Here is a 19,136-nt window from a genome sequence, read left to right on the forward strand (position 1 = left end):
GACTTCATTATTGATATCAATTTATAGTATTAAATGATAATTCATCTGTAGGTCGTGCACCTCGTGCATTGGCAATATCATATACGTATACCACTTATGCAATATGCAATATAATAACAGAAGCTAGAAAATTATAAATTTTGGGTAAAATTTCAGTTTTGCATTGAAATTTTTTAGTTTTCAACAAAATATTTCAGTTTTGCCCTAAACTAACCCCTAAAATACCATTTTTTTTCAACAAAATCCGCCCATGATCATATGCATATACACCACTTACACTTATACTGAATATGTTTGATTGTAAGTTTAAAATTGAGTATTTGACCTAACTCAACCCTACAAAACCAGATTGTATGGTGATGATTGCCTCTACTTATAAACACATATTCAGACCATTTCGCAACCAATACGTGACTTCTTAATAGTAAGAAAGAAAATGAAACTGGTGAAAGATTATTTGTTTTGACAGAAGGATCGAAAGAGTTTTAGAATCAAAGACAAATGAGAAATATAATAAAGCCGATATATTGTTTGTTATCAGAGAAATTAACGAATCAACAATGTATTGATTTAAGTGGTAGGATATTTGTTGCTCTTAAACAAGTAGTGATGAATTTAATCACTGTAACTCATGAACAAAAAAAAAAGTGAATATCTTTTCAATTTGTTTGATTGAAGTAATAAGATGAAAATGTTATTATAAAAATGTGTTCGATCCTTATCGTTAGCTAAGAAAAAGCAGTAAACTCGTTCACATAACTGCGAGATTTAAGTTCAAGCCCAAATTAAAGTGTACAATCTAAAACTCACACACAACTGTGAAATCTGAGTTTAAAATCTAATAAAGATGTACGGTCTAACAATATCAGCGGCGTTACTTTGAGTTAAACCTTACTAGTTAGTTACATAATCATAATAAACCATATAGTAGTATTATAGATTTTATTTTTTTGTAAATATATAGTATTAGTGTAGTTACTATTAGTTATGGTTATACTCATAAATTATATTAGTTACAGTTATTATAGTTATGGTTATTTATACTCATAGAATATACTCACATCCCATGTTCAAACAAAACAGAGTGGTGTTGTTTTTTACCGACGGTGTGAACATAGGGTTGGGGTCCAGTTTTTGACTTTGAATTGTACCATCTCGGCATATCCATTTCGATTATGGCACGTATTACTATTTTGGATCAAGAAGAAGCAACTAGTCACATCGTTACCCAAATTAATTAATACTCAAACCATAAAAGTTGATTTATGCTACGGTCGTTATTTCGTTGAGCCATTCTCATTTATGTTATGTCAGAGTCATTTTCATTACATCACATACTTAATTTGTTCCCATCTCATTCTCTCTCTACTCAATAATGATTCACTAGTCTCATTCATTGCTCTTTCACACTTCATTTTTCATTCTCACTACGATGGAACCTTTGTTAGGAGGCGAAAGCAGTGGCATAAGAAACCGTTCGCGAGGAGGGAGAGTTCATCGCACAGATGCTATTACCTACGGTTCTAACTACGAGAAAGCCGCTGCACTCATCGATCTGGTTCGTTCAATTCACTCTCTTTTCCTTTTTCGGAAGTTAATTCAACGAACTTAAAGTTTCTATTCGGTTTCATAATTGAGCTTTAGATAGTTTTGAATCATGCATTTTGAGATTCTATATATAGATCTTGTCATTCTACTCTACTTTAGAAATTAGATCCAACTTCAGAATCTTGCTACAAACTTGTTATAGAAGGTTTAAATAGAATCGCCAATTGAATTGTGTCATTTTTTTCATATTATTATCGGTGTCAGACGTGTTAGTGTCTGTGTTCGTGCTTCATAGGTGCTAATTCTATTTTTTAATTTGAATCGCATTTTTGGTGGATGTTTGGTTTCACTTTTGGAGGAGTCAAAATTGACTAGAGAAATTTAGAATTGATTTTAACATGTTTGAATGTTCTCGAGTAGAATTGATTTCGACATGTTTGAATGTTCTTGTATAATGGGAAAATGGATTCTAGGGACAAACCGAAAAATCCAATCCTCAAGAGTAGAGATTCCAAGGATTTAGAATAGAATCCGGTACAATTAAGAAAGATTATGCAAACATAGTATGCATAGTATTGAATGAGAGAGTTTTTTTAGAGAAGAAGATAATTTGTTGAATATTGATTGATTCTCAAATGAAGCACAAAAGATTCTTAAATACAACACCATAAAAGCTAAAAGGGTAAAATGACATAAAGTAAAACTATTATTTAAAATCAACTAATAAGCTAATAGTAATACTACTTAAATCCTGTAACATCTTGAGTAGAATTGATTCTATCTCTAGAGTGGATTCTAATTTGAAGTTATAGAATTTGAAGTTTTTGCATCTACAATTGATTTCTATCCTCAAAGTTATTGTTCGTTGCACTTTTTAAAATGAGTGTATTGAAATATAAATCACTTAACATTCAACTCACTTTTATCTGGAATCAATTTTGGTCGCCACTGAATTAAGTGTATATGAGTGATCATTTGACAAGAATTAAGAGTGATTTTGAATAAGCTTGCAATTTGTATAAATTTTTTAAGGCAAAGGCTAACGAGTGCCCCCGGGACACTCTTTAAGACCTTAAATAGTAAGTTTTTGATAGAATTTTTATGGGAATGCTTAACGTCAACGCATTGGAAATTGTAGTGGTTAATTTTTTGAATAAAAAGTTTCTTTAAATTGAATGCTTAAAGAGTGCCCCAGGGGGCACTCGTTAGCAAGACCCATTTTTTAATAATGCTAATCAAACCGAGGTTTAAGACAAAATCAATTATGGTAACCAGTAAACAAATAACATGTTACCTTTTACATTCGGACTGCTCTTCCAAGCATGCACTTAGACAAATGTTAAAACTCAGAATTACAGGGTAAGTGATTCTTTTATTATAGTTATTTTGTAAAGCGAGAAATGTAAAAATGGAAAGAAATTTTCGTTTTGACAATGCAAAATAGAAGAGGAGATGCAGAAATGGATAGAATAGTGGAAAGTGAGAGTAATACGGAAGTTTGGTTTCGTTTGGTGAATAATTTTTTAGTTCTGTTGTTGACAACTGCAATTAAATAGATTAAAAAGGAAAGCTATTTCAATTTATTCTTAGTTGTAAGTTGATATGATGAAATGGAAATTTTTTAACAATTTGTATTAGGCATACAGTTAAATAACAGCTACTGATAGTTACAATTATTAAGAAATAACAGCTACTGATAGTTACAAATTACAATACAACCATATTCAGTTATGCAATTCAGTTAATTCCTTCCTTTTTACTCCTATTTTGGTACCATTAAAAAATAATTGCATCACCATTTACCAGTACCATTAAAATTGCTACTAATGATTTCTAGTTCTGCTTTTGTTGTTTTCCCCATAAAAAAAATTCTTATTTTGGTGTCCTTTTGAGTGTGTACCTAGGAAAAAGTAGATAAAGTATTTTTTTAAAAACCCAATGCTTCTTAGGCTAACCATGTTTTATGACGAAATAATTATCCAGAGTATTTGACATATATATTCTCCTAGCTTCCACGTAGTACACAGATATGTATGTATGTACATACTTTCTTTCAGGTCAGTTAATGACTTGTCATTCTGGTTGGAAATGCATTACACAGGCTGAAGATGGTGTTGGTATACCTGAGCAGCTTCTGGAATCATCAAGCTTTCAAAGTTATTCCAGATATTATTTTATGTTCACGAAATTAGATCTCCTCTGGTCTCTTTGTTATTTTGCTCTGATAGTCCTGAATTTCTTGGAGGTTTGTAGTAAGCTTCTCTTAAACTTTAAGTGATTAAATTGTTTGAGACCTTTAGGCTAACCAAAATGAATATAGAATAGAAAGAAGATATTTCACAGTGTACTGTATATGTTACAGAAACCTCTATGGTGTGAAAAGACCACACATTCTTGCAACGATAGAGAGTATTTCTTTTTGGGACAGTTGCCATATCTAACTGCTGCAGAATGTATTATTTATGAGGTAAGAGTTCAGAGTCTCATACATTATCTATCTTTTAATGTGGAAATTATTGACAAACCTTTTACTTGTCATTTTGAAAATGGTGATTACGTTTGGCAATATATTTGTCATTTCCATGTTAAATTATGTTTGCTATTCACCTATGTTTTGAAATTTTAGTGAAACAGCTAACAGTGCCTGTCTGTATCATTATCTTATTTACTAAATCTGAATGTGTCATTTTGGACGATTTGGGTGTGTGAATTTGTTAAGAAAGTGTTTTGTAAAGATATGTAAATGTTCTCCAAATTATCCTTCCCCTGCATGCATTGGATAAACTACAACACTTGGTTACTTTGATGTTTCTTTTTTGGCATTTATGCAGTTCCACTGGGAGTGTCTTTTCTTTTCCTTCGAAGTTTTGACTGTAGTTATCATCTCAATAAAATTTTTATTAATGACTAGCAAATTTTTTTTCACATTTTATCATATTTGGCTTGTGTCCTTTTTTTCTCTCTTCGCTCTTAAAGACGATTTCTTATCCTCTCATCAGATATACATTTTATCTTGTTTTCTAATGAGATTTTCTTCTTTTATTTAAAAACATTATCTTGTTATACCATACCCAAATGGGATTCCGTATGGTATATGGACTTTGTTTGATTTGATCTGTGGGATTGTTGTCCTTATATTTATTTCTCAACTATTTGTGTAGTATTTTGTCTTACCGGACCTTTTGTGTAATACAGGGAATAATTCTTGTTTTGCTAAGCATTCATACTTTCTGGCCGCTATCGTACAAAGGGCCCCCTATATTTTGGAAAAGTCCTATTAATTTATTGAAGGTATGTTTGCTAAGATACTACTAATGAATATAATTTAGTCACCCACGCCTATAGCGTAGTATTCTGAAAGACTTGAAGTACCATGGACTAGTAAGGGTAACACAACCTTCATGGATGACTAATCTTTCAAACTCAGTAGCAAACATGTTAGGGTAGGTAATAAATGCAATTAATCCTATTACTCTTTGATAAAGTATGTGCATAAAAGTACAACATGGGTCATACGAGAGAACCAAAATCTAAGATAGCTCACTGATTGTCCTCTCCTCCTAAGGGTCACTCTGTCTGACTTATTGCCTTCTCATCTCAAGTCATAAGTTACATGATATCATCTCATCAGGGGGCTACATCTCATTGATTCCCTTCTCCTCTTATGAGTGGTTTGTTCCAAAGGGATAGCTCCATCTATCAAATAGCTCTACCCCCCTGGAATCATATATCATCTAGCTCAGAAGCTCTATCTCTTTAAATAGCTATTTAACAAATATCACTCTCTTCCTAAAATCATATAATTAGGTGCATTTAGTTACACCTGTTAGCAGCCATGGGATTCTGACCTGGGTCCCTTAAAGCACAAGAATAGAATTCTGAATCTCATAATTTCAAATTCAACTCTAAGTACTTGCTTATTATCCAGTTCACGGAATAGAATGGTGGACTTTTTTTCTTCTTCTTTTTGAGGTGTAATAAGTAAATTGGTTCTTTTCATATATGTTTCAGACTACTAACAAAAATTTATTGGTATTTTCAGGCCTTCTGTTTGTTAGTTATCCTTGTTGATATGCTGGCTTATGCTCTGTATATATCCCCAGTGGCTTTTAATTTTCTACCTTTCAGAATTGCACCTTATATCAGGGTTGTTCTTTTCGTTCTAAATATTAGGTATTGATTGACTCATTGCCTCATCTCCGTTTTTCATTTTACTTTGGAGTGAATATACTGTTGCAGATTATCGTTTTAGACCTGTACCTGAAAGTTTTACAATCATTTTCGTACTGCTTCAAATTTTGGAGTTTTAGTTATTATTTGCACAGGGGGAATAGTGAATGATTGAATGGGATAGAGACACCATTGGATAGAATGCAACATATGTTTCATATAGCGTATTGTATGTTGATAATATACGTCCACCTCATTGGTATTGGGTGTCAGAAACTGTTATTAATAATATTTAATGTCCCTTGGTCTATCAATCACCTCGGACATGTTAGTACCTGACCCCTGCAAGTTAATCATCAAATTAGTTGTTTTTGGGAAGGGTCAAGTTGTGATAGTTAGAGAACTTGAATTGAATCTGAATATTTTCAAGGAATTGTCAAAACTACAAATATATATACAAGAGAAACAGTGCCGAGATCCCTGAACTTTTGGATCTAATCAATTAACTTGGGCTATCTATAGTGACTGTGAAAGTCTAATAATAGGAAATTATCAATTAACTTAGGCGGTCACAAAGTATCAAGTAGATGTTTATTGCTCTTTTGACACCCTATCAATAAAAATTATCCCTATTCTATCTAATAAAATACCAGGTTTCTAATAGGATATTGAAGCGCGTCATAATAATTTTGGTTAAAGGCTTCCATTCCATGTGATGTGGCAGATTTAGCTTTACGTTAATTTGGCTCTTTATCTTAATGAATTTATGACTTGTTTGTTTACTTACGTTCACAGTTCGCATGTCTTGATTTGTGATGTGTATTGTATTCATTATTCAGTCAAAAGAAAAATCATGTGTAAATATTAGATACTTGGCCCAACAATGATCAGATAGTTAGAAAGACTCAAACACTTGACAACTGTTTCAAAAGTTAGTAGTAGTTGATTAGATGAGCTATATCATGACTTCCATGGTGGGAATCCTGTACTGTAAACATTTCTTGGTCACTTTTAAAAGTGGCTGTCATGAGGTGTTTCCAATTTTGCTTGATTTAGAATCCATATAAGATTATGCTGGGACTAAATAGTAGGGGTGTTCGTGGCCCGGTTTGGATCGGTTTTGAGGCAAACAAAACCATCCGATCATAAAGTCACATGTGGTTTGGTTCGGTTTGAATGACTCATAAAAAATTTGATTTGATCCAATCCGATTTAATGCAGTTTAATTTGCACCGGTTTTTGGATATCCAAATTACAACTTTAAAGTTTTATTAATATTATAAAGACCGACCCAGTAAAGTAACATGTTTGATGCAAAATATAACCTCTAATATACTAAAAATTAACATTATGGGATAACATGACAATGATTGATTATGTTTGGAACATATGCAATAGTAACAAATAACATTCAATTAAACTATTAAAAAAAATTAAAAACCAGCAAATAATAGATTAATGCAGTATATAATAGTAACAAAAAAAACAAAATGTATCTATATGGTATGGTTTGGTTCGATTTTCTAAAATGAATCCAAAATTCTCACCGATCCGAGCGGTTTTCACAAAAGGAAATCCAAACACATCCAATAATATTCGGTTGTGTGCGGGGTTTTTGGATTTTTTTAATCTGTTTGCATTTGAAGACCCCTACAAAAGAGTACGCTGCAAGAATACAGATAAAAATATGAGTTTCACTGTATAATTCTTGGCCTCTGTTTCTGTATCTAATCAAGGCCATTTCTGCAATAAAAGCTTTCTATTTATCACATTTCCGGTCCAGTTTTATCAATAACCATTTTCATGACATTCTAACTCTGCATCTGAATTTGATGTCAGGGAGCTACGAGAAACTGTCATCATCGTGACTGGAATGCTTGACACATACTTAAATATCTTGGTTAGTTCACTTTCAGACTGTTGCTCATTTGCTTTGCTCTCTGCTGTTCCTGTTTGCAACATTTTCAATATTCACAATCCATTGGGTTTCTTTGAATGCTACATTTGTATTAATTCAATTTTTTTTAATCAACACTCTCTTACTAGACGTAGCTTCCATCTAATTCTCATGAATTGCAGGCTTTGGGGCTTCTGTTTCTTGTTTTTGCAAGTTGGATAGCTTATGTGATTTTTGAAGATACAATACAGGGGAAAACAGTATTCACTTCCTATAGTGCAACGTTATATCAGATGTTTCTTTTATTTAACACGGCCAATAATCCAGATGTTTGGGTTCCTGCATACAAGTAAGGGTTTTAACTTTAAGTTTGATCCGCTTGGCTGGATGATTTTTTTCCTTTCAATTTGAGATACCTGCAGTTGTCAATGGCTCATCATTTTCTGGCTTTTAAGGTCTTCGCGTTGGTCTATCCTGTTTTTCATTCTATTTGTGCTGATTGGAGTCTACTTTGTTACAAACTTGATCCTTGCCGTTGTTTACGATAGTTTCAAGAGTGAGGTAAATTTTTCAGTGCCACTACTTTTCATTATATTGATCTGATGATACAGTTGAAACTTTGATTGTGTATCTATAATCTATATGACGGATAACAAAACAAATTCTTACAGTGCTTATATATTCTTTTGTTGTAGCTTGTAAAACAAGTTTCTGAGATGGATCGTATGAGAAGAGCTATGTTGGAGAAAGCTTTTAATCTCCTAGACACAAATGTAAGTATGGTTTTCCATGTATTTAGCATACTGTTCACCTCTCAGACAATAACTCCAATTAGGGTTCTCTAGTTGCCAAAATGAAATATCAAACAAAGAAACCAACCCTATAAAACTAAGCCTGTACAGTGGCAGTCCATGTTGATCAACACCAGTCAAAATTTGTTCAACTTTATTTTTTGAAAAGTTGCTGGAAAAGTTCTTATGTGGCCGGGAAAAGCTGCAGGAAAAGTCCCGACTATCGTCGGAAAATTTCTAACAGTGGCAGGAAGAGTCACCTCACCTCACCGGAAAGTTTCTGAATGCTGCTGGGAAATTCTGACAGTGGTAGGTAGTGCCAGTCAGATGCAACAGCTATGAAGGCTGTTATAAGCAGTGATGGAACTGTGCACTATGCTGCAATGAAGGCTGCTATCAGATGATTTATTTGTGCTGCAAATAAGGCTGCTCAAAGGGAGAATAATAGTACAGAAACGACGGCTGTGCAAGGACCAGAAACTCCACGAATAAATCTTCTGATCCCATGTAAAAATTTTGGGAAACTCATTGTAGTATTACTTCAGAATCTCTATTTCTAGACCAATTATAACAATTATAACCAGAAAAGATTTATAACAGCTTCAATACAAGCTTGAACAAAGCACTAAAAACAGCAAATCTTAGCACTCTTCTATTTTTAATATAGCACATCTGTCTAGGAATAATGCTAAAGATTATTGTTACAATCATCACTACAATAAAGAAGAGATAGGTATCTTATTTATGCCTACAATTGTAAATCTGTTGGAGCTTCTGTTTTATGCTTTCAGAATGATGGATATCTCAAGAAAGATCAATGCATTAGGCTGTTTGAGGAGGTGAACAAGTACAGGTATTATTTCATATCTTCATTATCATTGTGCTTTCGTATCAATTTTCAAAGCATAGATACTTTTGGCATTTATGAAATTTATAAATTTTTAGATGGGAATACATGTTTGGCATGAATCCTTTAACATTTGCGTGGCTCACCCTCATGAGAATGGATTGTCTCAAGTGTATCAATATCCACCTTTTTCCTTTTTTTCCTTCTCTCTCTCCTCCCAAATTAATGGCTGAAAAAATAAATGGACCATAATGTCACTTGAGAGAATCCTCTCTCCACCCTTATATAGGCTCCACATTTTTTCTCTCGATTTTTGAAAGTACATGCATGGAGGGTTTCCACAATGACAAATCAAATAGTTTTAGGGGGATTGGCACTACATATTTTATGACATGATAATTATCTTTTGATCTTTCTCTTGGCTTCTAACTTCATATATTTTCCACGATATTTCTACTACATTGTGAATGTTAAAGCATAAATTGTATATTCTTTAGGACTTTGCCAAAAATCTCCAAGGAAGAATTTGAGTTGATATTTGATGAGCTGGATGACACTCATGATGTAAAGGTAGTATTTGTTCTCTACTGTTCTTGTTATCTTTTATGTACATGCTGACACACACACACACACACACACACACACTCATAAATGTGTTTTAATGTAACTCAACATATTTTTACTTTCAGATTAACAAGGATGAATTTGCTGATATTTGCAATGCCATTGCTTTAAGATTCCAGAAGGAGGATGTGGTAAGTTTAAGTACTCTGAATCTAAAATATATGGAAATTCATTTGTATGTAATGTAAGTATGAAGGTAAAGATTATAGCATCTTCACTAATGTCTGATTTGGTTGCAGAATTCTTACTTTGACTATTTAGGATTCTACCATTCATCCACCTCAAAGAGATTGAAAGCATTCGTAAAGAGCACCATGTTTGGATACATAGTGACCTTTGTTCTCATATTGAATCTGGTTGCTGTAATTATTGAGACAACGGTATGGCATGTTATTCAAGTGAACATGTAAATTCACAATTTTTTTGCACTATTAAAGCATTTCTTAACTCATTTTAACTGCAAGCCATAGTCTCATCTGATATGATATGACCATATTTTTTTTTTACACGTATTTTAGATATACTTGTGTTTGTCAATATATTTGTAGTCAGTAGGTGCTATTTAATCATTTAGGAGTATGATGTTTATGAATGCTTTATGCATTGGTTTAAGTATAAGCACAGTTCAAATGGATGATTGTTCTACTGATGGTTATAGGGACCCTACCTTCTCCAGCTCTAATGTTCATGGGAATATTGTGAATTTATATGTGGATTTTGGGATTAGAGATGTTAGGCCCATAATATTCAGGCTATCCACATTTTAACTAACAGATTTAATTTTCCTCAGGATTAGTTGTCGAATATTTAAGAATACAGCTTCACCAAAACACTTATCAACACTTACCAACCTACCAGGCTTCACAAATATTGTTGAGCATTTAACTTATGTTTCATATGACAGCATTATATACTATCTTGGATAGAAGACAAATTACAAATATGCATATATCCTAATATGCTATAAAACACCAGACTCAGCTACTCAGAGATAAGATAAATAAAACGTCTGTCCTATCATGTTCAATTGGATTATGAGCAATATTTTTTTTTTTTTTTTGAAAACTTGGTATCCGGCCTTAGGACCGACTAATCCAAGGGGACCAATCCCACCGCCCACTTGCGGGGGCCCCATTTAAAGCCAGAGTTTTTTTTGCTCTGTATGGACTTAGCCCACCGAAATTGGCACCAGTGGGAATCGAACCTGAGACCTTGAGAGGAGCATACTCCAAGGGCCCAAGCCAACACCACTCGACCAACCCCAAGTGGGTTATTCAGCAATACTAATAGTTGATTTTTTGTCACAACAATTTCGTAGGACCTTCATACTCTATCCTGAAATCATTCAATAAGATTTGCATCTATAACAGCACACAGACATCATGTGTCATAGCTTGAAACTCGGCCTCAGCATTTGATTGAGCAACTACACCCTATTTCTTGATTCTCCATGTAACGAGGTTTCCACCTAAAAAAATGTAATAACCTGGAATCGACTTTCTGTCAGTCGTTGATCCTAATAGTCTACATAAATATAAGCTTTCATAATCTAATTTCCACCCTTTTTAAATAACAGTCCTCTCCCTGGGGTGGTTTTGAATTGTTGGAGAATTTATCTACAAGTATCTTACCCTTTGATTGTACATGAACTGACTTAAAATACTTACTGCATAAACTAGATCCAATCTGGTATATGTCAAGTATATGATTTCCCGACCAATCTTTAATACTAGGTCTTATATCAACCTTTGGTCTTTCCTTTTCATCACTCTTCTTTAATTCTGCTATGTGGGATTACCTGTTTGGCTTACATCCAAATTTGTTTGTCTCCTTAATAAGGTTTAGTTCATATATCCTTTGACAAATGAAAATATGCTTTTTCAAGTAAGCAACCTCAATCCCGGAAAAATCCAAGTCTACCAAGATCCTTCATTTCAAATTCAGCAACCAGTTTCGACTTAAGTAGTAGTAGTAGCTTTTCCACTTAATATTATTCTGTTATAATGATATATTATCATCAACATGCACAAGCAGTTTACTTTCTTGTGAATGTATAAAGAAGAGCATATGATCTCCTTGACTCTGTCTATAACCTTAGGATACTATCAGTTTAGTAACATATGATCTCCTTTCATGTGTATGATGTTGGTGATTTTTATATTTAAAGGCATTTGCATATCCACATGTTGATAATTTTTTATTAATTCATAATTGCAGCTTGACGTAGAAGAAAATTCTGCTCAAAAGGCATGGCAAGTGGTTGAGTTCACTTTCGGTAAGGACATCCAAACAATGTATTTACTTTCTTTTTTTTAGATAGCTTGAACTGAGCAGTTAAGTTCTGTAACTCAATTGTATGTGCATTCCCCTCTACTATTGTTGATTTGTCAGTGAAACCCCACAATACTGCTGAATAATTTGATAGTTGGTATTTTGCTTTGGTACATTTTGTTTTATTGTATAATCAAGAAAATGTTATAATTATACAATCTTATTGTCTCAAGTTGATTCTTCCTTGTTGTTTTACAGGGTGGATATATGTAATAGAAATGATACTTAAGGTTTACTCTTATGGATTCGAAAACTATTGGCGGATTGGTCAAAATCGCTTTGATTTTGTGATCACAGTGACAATTGGTAACTAATTTCAGATATGTCATATTTAGATTCCTTAAACATCATCTGGTTGAATGCATGCAGTTTTTGGCTTTTGTCATGAAATATTTTGTTTGTAGACAGTCTACAGTAGACCCCATGTTAGTCAGTTAGTTTGTTGGTTAGTTAGTATAGAGATGGGAATAATAATAAGAGGATGTAAACAATAGGAGGGAAAGATGACTGAGATCATTCATTCATGAGTGAAGAGAGGAGTTTTGGAACCTTTGGGCATGGAGATTTACAGCCTCTCAATGATCTGCAGAATAGGTGTATCATGTATTAGGAGAATTCAATTAATTTTTCTTTCATTTAATAAACTTTAGGTTCCTATATATTATTAATATTCATTAGTGTCTAGAATCTTCCGTTGTAGGTTCATAATGCATTCGTTCACTTTTTTTAGGCCCTGAGTTTGTATTATATGGGAAACCCCAGTTTCTAAGGTTATGTTATCTTGCTGAGTGATAATTCTATATTTTGCAGCCATTGGAGAAACTATAGATTTTGCTTCACCTGATGATGCTCTGCCATTTTTCACAAATGGAGAATGGTATGAACTTTTAATTTGAATGTTGATGTCTTCCAAATTTCTATTTTTTGTTTCATAATTCCAAATTACTGGTTGAAATGTATACTTAATGTTCCTTATTTTCGGATTCATTTCACCAAACACCCCCTTAATCACATTAGTGGTCTATTTTAATTTCTGTTGTGCTATTGAATTGTTATATGATTATATTGGGTTATTGACTAATTTTCATAGAGATCATCCATGGATTCATAATCATGTATTTCCAAAAATTGAGGCTTGATGCAGCTTCTCTATTTATACTGTACATATAGAATGACTTGTTGTATCTTGATTTTCATCTGTTTGTTACAGCCTTTAAAAAAATGATAATTTGAACAAGAAAAAATATTTAAAAACTGCTTACAATATGAAGCTGTTTTGACTAGCGTCTCTTAAAAATTATTTTAGATAGATGGCTTTTTTCAAAAAGTGATTTTCATTTAAGTAAACAAACACAATAACTTCTGTTCTTTTGAATTAAAAACTCTAAATTATTGAATCACAAATTTACTTGCTTCTTTTAATTTGTAACAAACGGGACCTATATAACATCACACATGGAAGAAAGGGATTTTTATATTAGGATTCTCATTATTGATTCAATCCATGACTCATGTCCTACATAAATAATAGTTATTATTAGAATTTGGATTGAGCCTAACTCAACCTTAGAAAACCGGCTCGTAAGGGGAGGACTGCCTCTACTTATAAACCCATGTTCACGCCTTACCTCATCCAATGTAGGACCCTTAACAATTGTTGTTGTGATCTCCTGAAAAGACAAAAGCCTAGTTATTCTCAAATTTCATTTTCATCAAAACAGGAGATAATTGTCCTTTTCAAATTGGAATTTAAAATTAAACTATACCTTTTCTACCATCCTTGGAATACAGTTTATTCATTTGAAGATGGAAATTGGTGCAAAGAATACAATTTGTTCTTGAGCATTGCTTTGAAGATGCAATCAGACATTGTTTTTCTTGCCCCCTTTGCAGGATTCGTTACCTCCTTCTTGCAAGAATGTTGAGATTGATAAGGCTCCTAATGTATGTCCAGCGATTTCGAAGTTTCGTGGCAACTTTCTTAACTCTTATACCAAGTTTGATGCCATACCTCGGGACCATATTTTGCATATTGTGTATTTATTGCTCACTTGGTGTCCAGGTAAGTGAAATGCTTGAGTCACGATCATTTTCGGCATAGATTTATAAGTTAAATTAAGGATTCATTTTATGTTTTCAATTGCAATGATTGTATTCTCTTTTCTTGTTCTTTCTACAATCAATGAACAAACTTTACATTTGTCTTTGTAGATTTTTGGTGGATTAGTTAATGCTGGAAACCCAGATTTGGAAGCCACAGACCTCGCTGCTAATGAGTATCCTTTGTTCATCTTTAAAACTATATATCTATTTTTAAACCTGTAGTGATCGGTGAGATCCTGTAATAACTACATCTCTTCCTTAGACCTTAACATTTTTTCTAGGGGGCAAAGGTGGGGTTGGATCAACAACCAAGTTTGAATTTCAATACTGGCCTATTTATTGCTTCAAATTGAATAATTGCTAGGGTAATTGTTGTTCTTGGGGTATTTTTCTTAACAAAAATTAGCTATTTACTTTTTAATTTCAATGATTATCCAAATGGTATGGTGACACTATTCAATTTGCTAGTCTCAGAGGTCTGGGAAGAATTGATGGAGGTATATATGCTGCCTTTAATCCTTGTCACTTCCAATGTCATATTTTGTTTCATGATAATGCAATGAAAAATGAGAAGTATAAATGTTGCAGGCTTGCCGCTACTATTTTGTGCTATCTGTTTTGTTTTTCCTTGAACAATTGTCTGGCAGTTAGATTCTTCTTATTCTGGTTCCAATAGTATTTTGTTGAAAATTAAACAAGATAATATCATATTATTCTCAATCAATAATATTACAGGTTCTTATTATTTTCTCTCTTTCTTTTATCTAAAATCCCACAAATTCAACAGTCCAAGCCCATTTAACATGGTATCTGTGATGAATTTTGTATGAACTGTAGTAATTGGACCTAGATCAACTCTATGTGTGAGGTTGGATATTGAAATTGCATCTGTGTCTCACATTTCTAAGTTTTTCAGATTATACAGTGCTTATATGTGAATGCACACTCTCATCATCTGAGCAAACTCTTGGGAGTGAGATCCAAGTTCATTTAACATGCCATAATAATAATAAGAATTAAGCCTTAATTTTGTTAGGTTAGTAGTGAAGCATTGTTATTGAAATTAATAATAAAACATCTTAAATATGTATAAATTCCTTGCTGCATGTGTGTAATGCAAGAATATAGGGCTTATTCATTTCAGATAGTCATTCCTATGTATTGTTTTATTATTTTGACCCTAACTCTATTTATGTTATTGTCATACTATGATTTTAATATGCACTTAACGTATGAGTATTGTGGTTTTATATTTCAGAGCTACAGGGATTTAACTGGAACTTCTTGGTCCTATGTGTACTTCATTAGCTTCTACTTAATTACCGTTTTGCTGCTTTTGAATTTGGTATGATTTAACTTTCCATTATTTAATACCATCTAATTACATAATGCTGAATACAAACTGCATCTGGGGAATGTGAACATTGGGAAGTTAACTATGTTTCTCACATGCACATTCACACATACTAATTATTTTTGATTAAACTAATTACAAATTCTAAATTTATTTATTTAAGTAGTTTACAGTTATAAGTAATCATGTTTAACAATTTTATCAATCAAAGGGAATGAAATATCTTGGTTTTCTATACCATGCTTAAATTGCACTGTCTTAACACATCATCATTGTGGCCTTTCCTTATTTCAGATTATTGCTTTTGTCTTGGAGGCATTCTTTGCTGAAATAGAGCTTGAGTCATCAGAAAATTCTGATGGAAATGACAAGGTTTGTATTTAATATTGTACAAAATCTTATTGAATGTAGAAATAATTTTTCAATTTCTGCGTGATCTGTTTTTTATTGATCTTAATACCATTAGTGCATGGTACATATATAATTGATTGTTAATTTACATTATTTTATATATAGCTCTCTAACAGCTCTAAATCGCACTTTCTATTTTTCATCTCAATATAGGAAGTTGCAGGAGATAGATATCCGCGGCGACGAACTCTTGGGTACGTATAACAGTATAACTACTTGCTGAAATTTTTGTCAAAAAAAAACTACTTGCTGAAATTTAATTTAATTATGAGGAATGAGATGGTAATGATTGAACTTCTAACTACACATCATGCTCTAATACCATATCTAAAAACCATTTAGCTATTAGTTGGAGGCATATTAATGGTGGTCTTATTGACAATATTGGTTTTCTGTAGCACAAAATCACGAAGCCAGAGGGTTGACGCTCTTCTTCATCATATGCTGAGTGCTGAGCTGAGTCAAAATCAGCCTTCCAATACATAAATCTTAGTATATCGTTTTCAAGGTAAAATAATCAAACTTCATAAAATGCTTGTAGATTTCAGTGGTTCTGTTGCCGGGGATTATATTTCATGCGTAACTTTTAGCAGATTATCCTCCAACTGATATGATTATTAAGATCCTCTATTTTTATTTTATTTTTTGAATGACATTATTAAGTTCCCCTGCTTTGGCTCTTTTAGGAGGATTCGCGTCCTTCATTACCCTTAATCCTAGACTGCTAGAACTTAATTTCCGTAGAAGGGAAATATGTAGGTAGAGACAGAAAGCTAACAATAGAGAGAGTGTATATATGAGAGAGAATAGAGACAGTTGGAGTTGTAACTGAACTGGGGACAGTAATTTTTTCAGATTTTAACTTTGGGCTAATGAGATTATTCCTGACAGAAGCAAGTACTGTTCTTACATTCCTATGTAATTCAGTTCTGATTTCATCATACTATCCTTTCATAGACTGAAGCTGTTTGTTGTCACCGTAAATATAGAATGGTAGGATGCTAAATGTTCTACTTTGTGAGTGTAAATATGGAATCTGAAGTCGACTAGCTTTCTTCTTGCTTGCGGCGGAGAAAGCAAAGTGGAAAAAGAGGAAACAAATTTTGCTATACCCTGGGTTTCTGATGAAAATCTAATGCCTAGTCCTATATATGCAACTTCTATTATGCTTTTGCAAAAAGATGTGATAATATTTGTAGCAATAGAATTTACTCTGGAATTACATGTCCAGTGTCCACATTGTTTCTTTCATTTCATGCTAAGAATCATGTTGTTTTTGTATTTCCGTTTATTAATTCAGGCCGGAGGCCGATGCCTATTATTGAGTAGCTTATATAATGAATTTGAATCTGTACTTTTTGTGGTTATAGGGTGCACAAAGGAGCCACTTTATTCTGTAAAGTTTGTAAGGATCTTTCATGTGCTCTATCTCTCGTGTTGTTATGCTATTTGATTGGCGAGGTATGGAACAAGGGAAATCAATATGAGTAACTCCAGTAATCTGTTGGTCAAGCCAAACGTGATTTTTCCGTTCTTATTTGTGGAAAAAGCACCCGATCAAATGCATTGATGAGCTTGTGCTGAATGAGAATAAATCACTAGCAGTAGGATATTATATTCCATGACACGTTCCAGGTGTTTTCTGATTACTTTGTTGTATTGGGAACCTTTTTATTTATTTGATTTTTGTAATCCTTCCTGGATTTGATTTTCTGTATAGCCTTGTATTTGTACTACTACCAATATAATTTGGTCGGAATGCAAACTGTTAGATAGTTGCTTAGTAACTTTGATATATTCCGCAAAAATTTGGTGAAAATTTGAAGGATTGAAATTTTAACCATTTTTTAAGAGGGCATCATTCTTATATCCTATAGTGGCCTTTGGTAGATAGGTACTAAATAAGACAAGAAAATATATAAAAAGAATTTCCGAAATTAATTTATAATAAAATTTATAAATTATAAATTCAAAATAATTGTATACTGTTTTAATTTTATCATACAAATCATGAATAGTACAAAGCATAAATATTTGATTACATTACATGCATGAAGATAATTTTTTTGGTCAAAGTTATTAGCATTACTCAAGAAGATACAAGTTTTCTCCTAAAAAATAAAACAAGATACCAGTATTTCTATTTAGTTTCAGAAACTCTCTTTTGTTTAATTTGTCTTTTTTTTTTTCGTACAAGAATAATTTTTGGTTGAAAAAAATAAAAAGCACCGTTGCCACGTGACAGGCGGGAATACTTATCACTATACTACAACGACTTGTTGATTTTAATTTGCCTAATTTAACCGGATAAAAAAAGGAACTCTCTGTTATATCCACTTATCAGTTATCCATACAAACAAACAACAACTGAAGATAAATGAAGACAACAACAGACTCTAAGAATTGAAATGGAATAAACTAACAAAAAGAGATAAACGAAAATAGAGATTAAAAAATACAAATAAGATTAGCGAAGAAGGGGATACACTATAATAAAGTCAAAGAGTATTAAATTTTATTCTTTGTTACAAAGGAGAAAAATATTTGGTCAAACAAGCTCTAATGATTATGCATTGATGGTATAATTTCTTTTTTTAACAGTGATTCAATCAAACTTAATTCTCTTTGACTATTTTTTGTCAAGTGAATAAATGAAAAATCTAAGTTCTAATTCTTTTTTTTTTTTGGTAAAGAAAGAGGGTCAAAGCCTAAAAGAAAACTAAACAATTACACGAATGTTCCTAGGCATGCAAGCCCCGGAAATGTCATAAAAAAGGAGACTTGAGATCCCACTAGAACGAGTCTCCATAACATGAATTTGAAAAGAATTCAAAAAAAAACTAAAATTTGCCAGCCAATCGGCACATCTATTTCCCTCCCGCCAGGTATGATTGATCTGAATACGACGAACCAACGTAGGTGGTTTACCATTGATTCTGGCCTTCCCCGTGATCATGTCAACTAGCATTTTTGAGTCGTTTTCCACTTGAAGATTGTTGAAACCTTGTCTCCATGCAATTTGCATACCCAAGTACATCCCCCATATCTCAGCGCCAAGAG

The 19,136-nt window shown here is 32.8% G+C and overlaps 1 protein-coding gene across 1 annotated transcript; it reads left to right on the forward strand.

The window, feature by feature from the left end:
- Positions 1-1,066: 1,066 nt before the first annotated feature.
- On the forward strand, positions 1,067-17,863 carry LOC123894704 (two pore calcium channel protein 1-like). Its single transcript, XM_045944759.1, has 24 exons — positions 1,067-1,558; positions 3,650-3,793; positions 3,911-4,015; positions 4,744-4,839; positions 5,591-5,721; positions 7,558-7,618; positions 7,798-7,964; positions 8,071-8,176; positions 8,311-8,388; positions 9,198-9,259; positions 9,751-9,823; positions 9,943-10,008; positions 10,117-10,257; positions 12,095-12,152; positions 12,407-12,514; positions 13,019-13,085; positions 14,102-14,270; positions 14,420-14,484; positions 14,718-14,808; positions 15,570-15,656; positions 15,960-16,037; positions 16,230-16,270; positions 16,475-16,584; positions 17,447-17,863. Exons 1-23 carry the CDS (start codon positions 1,433-1,435, stop codon positions 16,560-16,562), a joined length of 2,208 nt encoding a protein of 735 aa, XP_045800715.1. The 5' UTR covers positions 1,067-1,432; the 3' UTR covers positions 16,563-16,584; positions 17,447-17,863.
- Positions 17,864-19,136: the final 1,273 nt, after the last annotated feature.

The sequence above is a fragment of the Trifolium pratense genome, linkage group LG7, assembly GCF_020283565.1.
Source record: "Trifolium pratense cultivar HEN17-A07 linkage group LG7, ARS_RC_1.1, whole genome shotgun sequence".
NCBI lineage: Eukaryota > Viridiplantae > Streptophyta > Magnoliopsida > Fabales > Fabaceae > Trifolium > Trifolium pratense.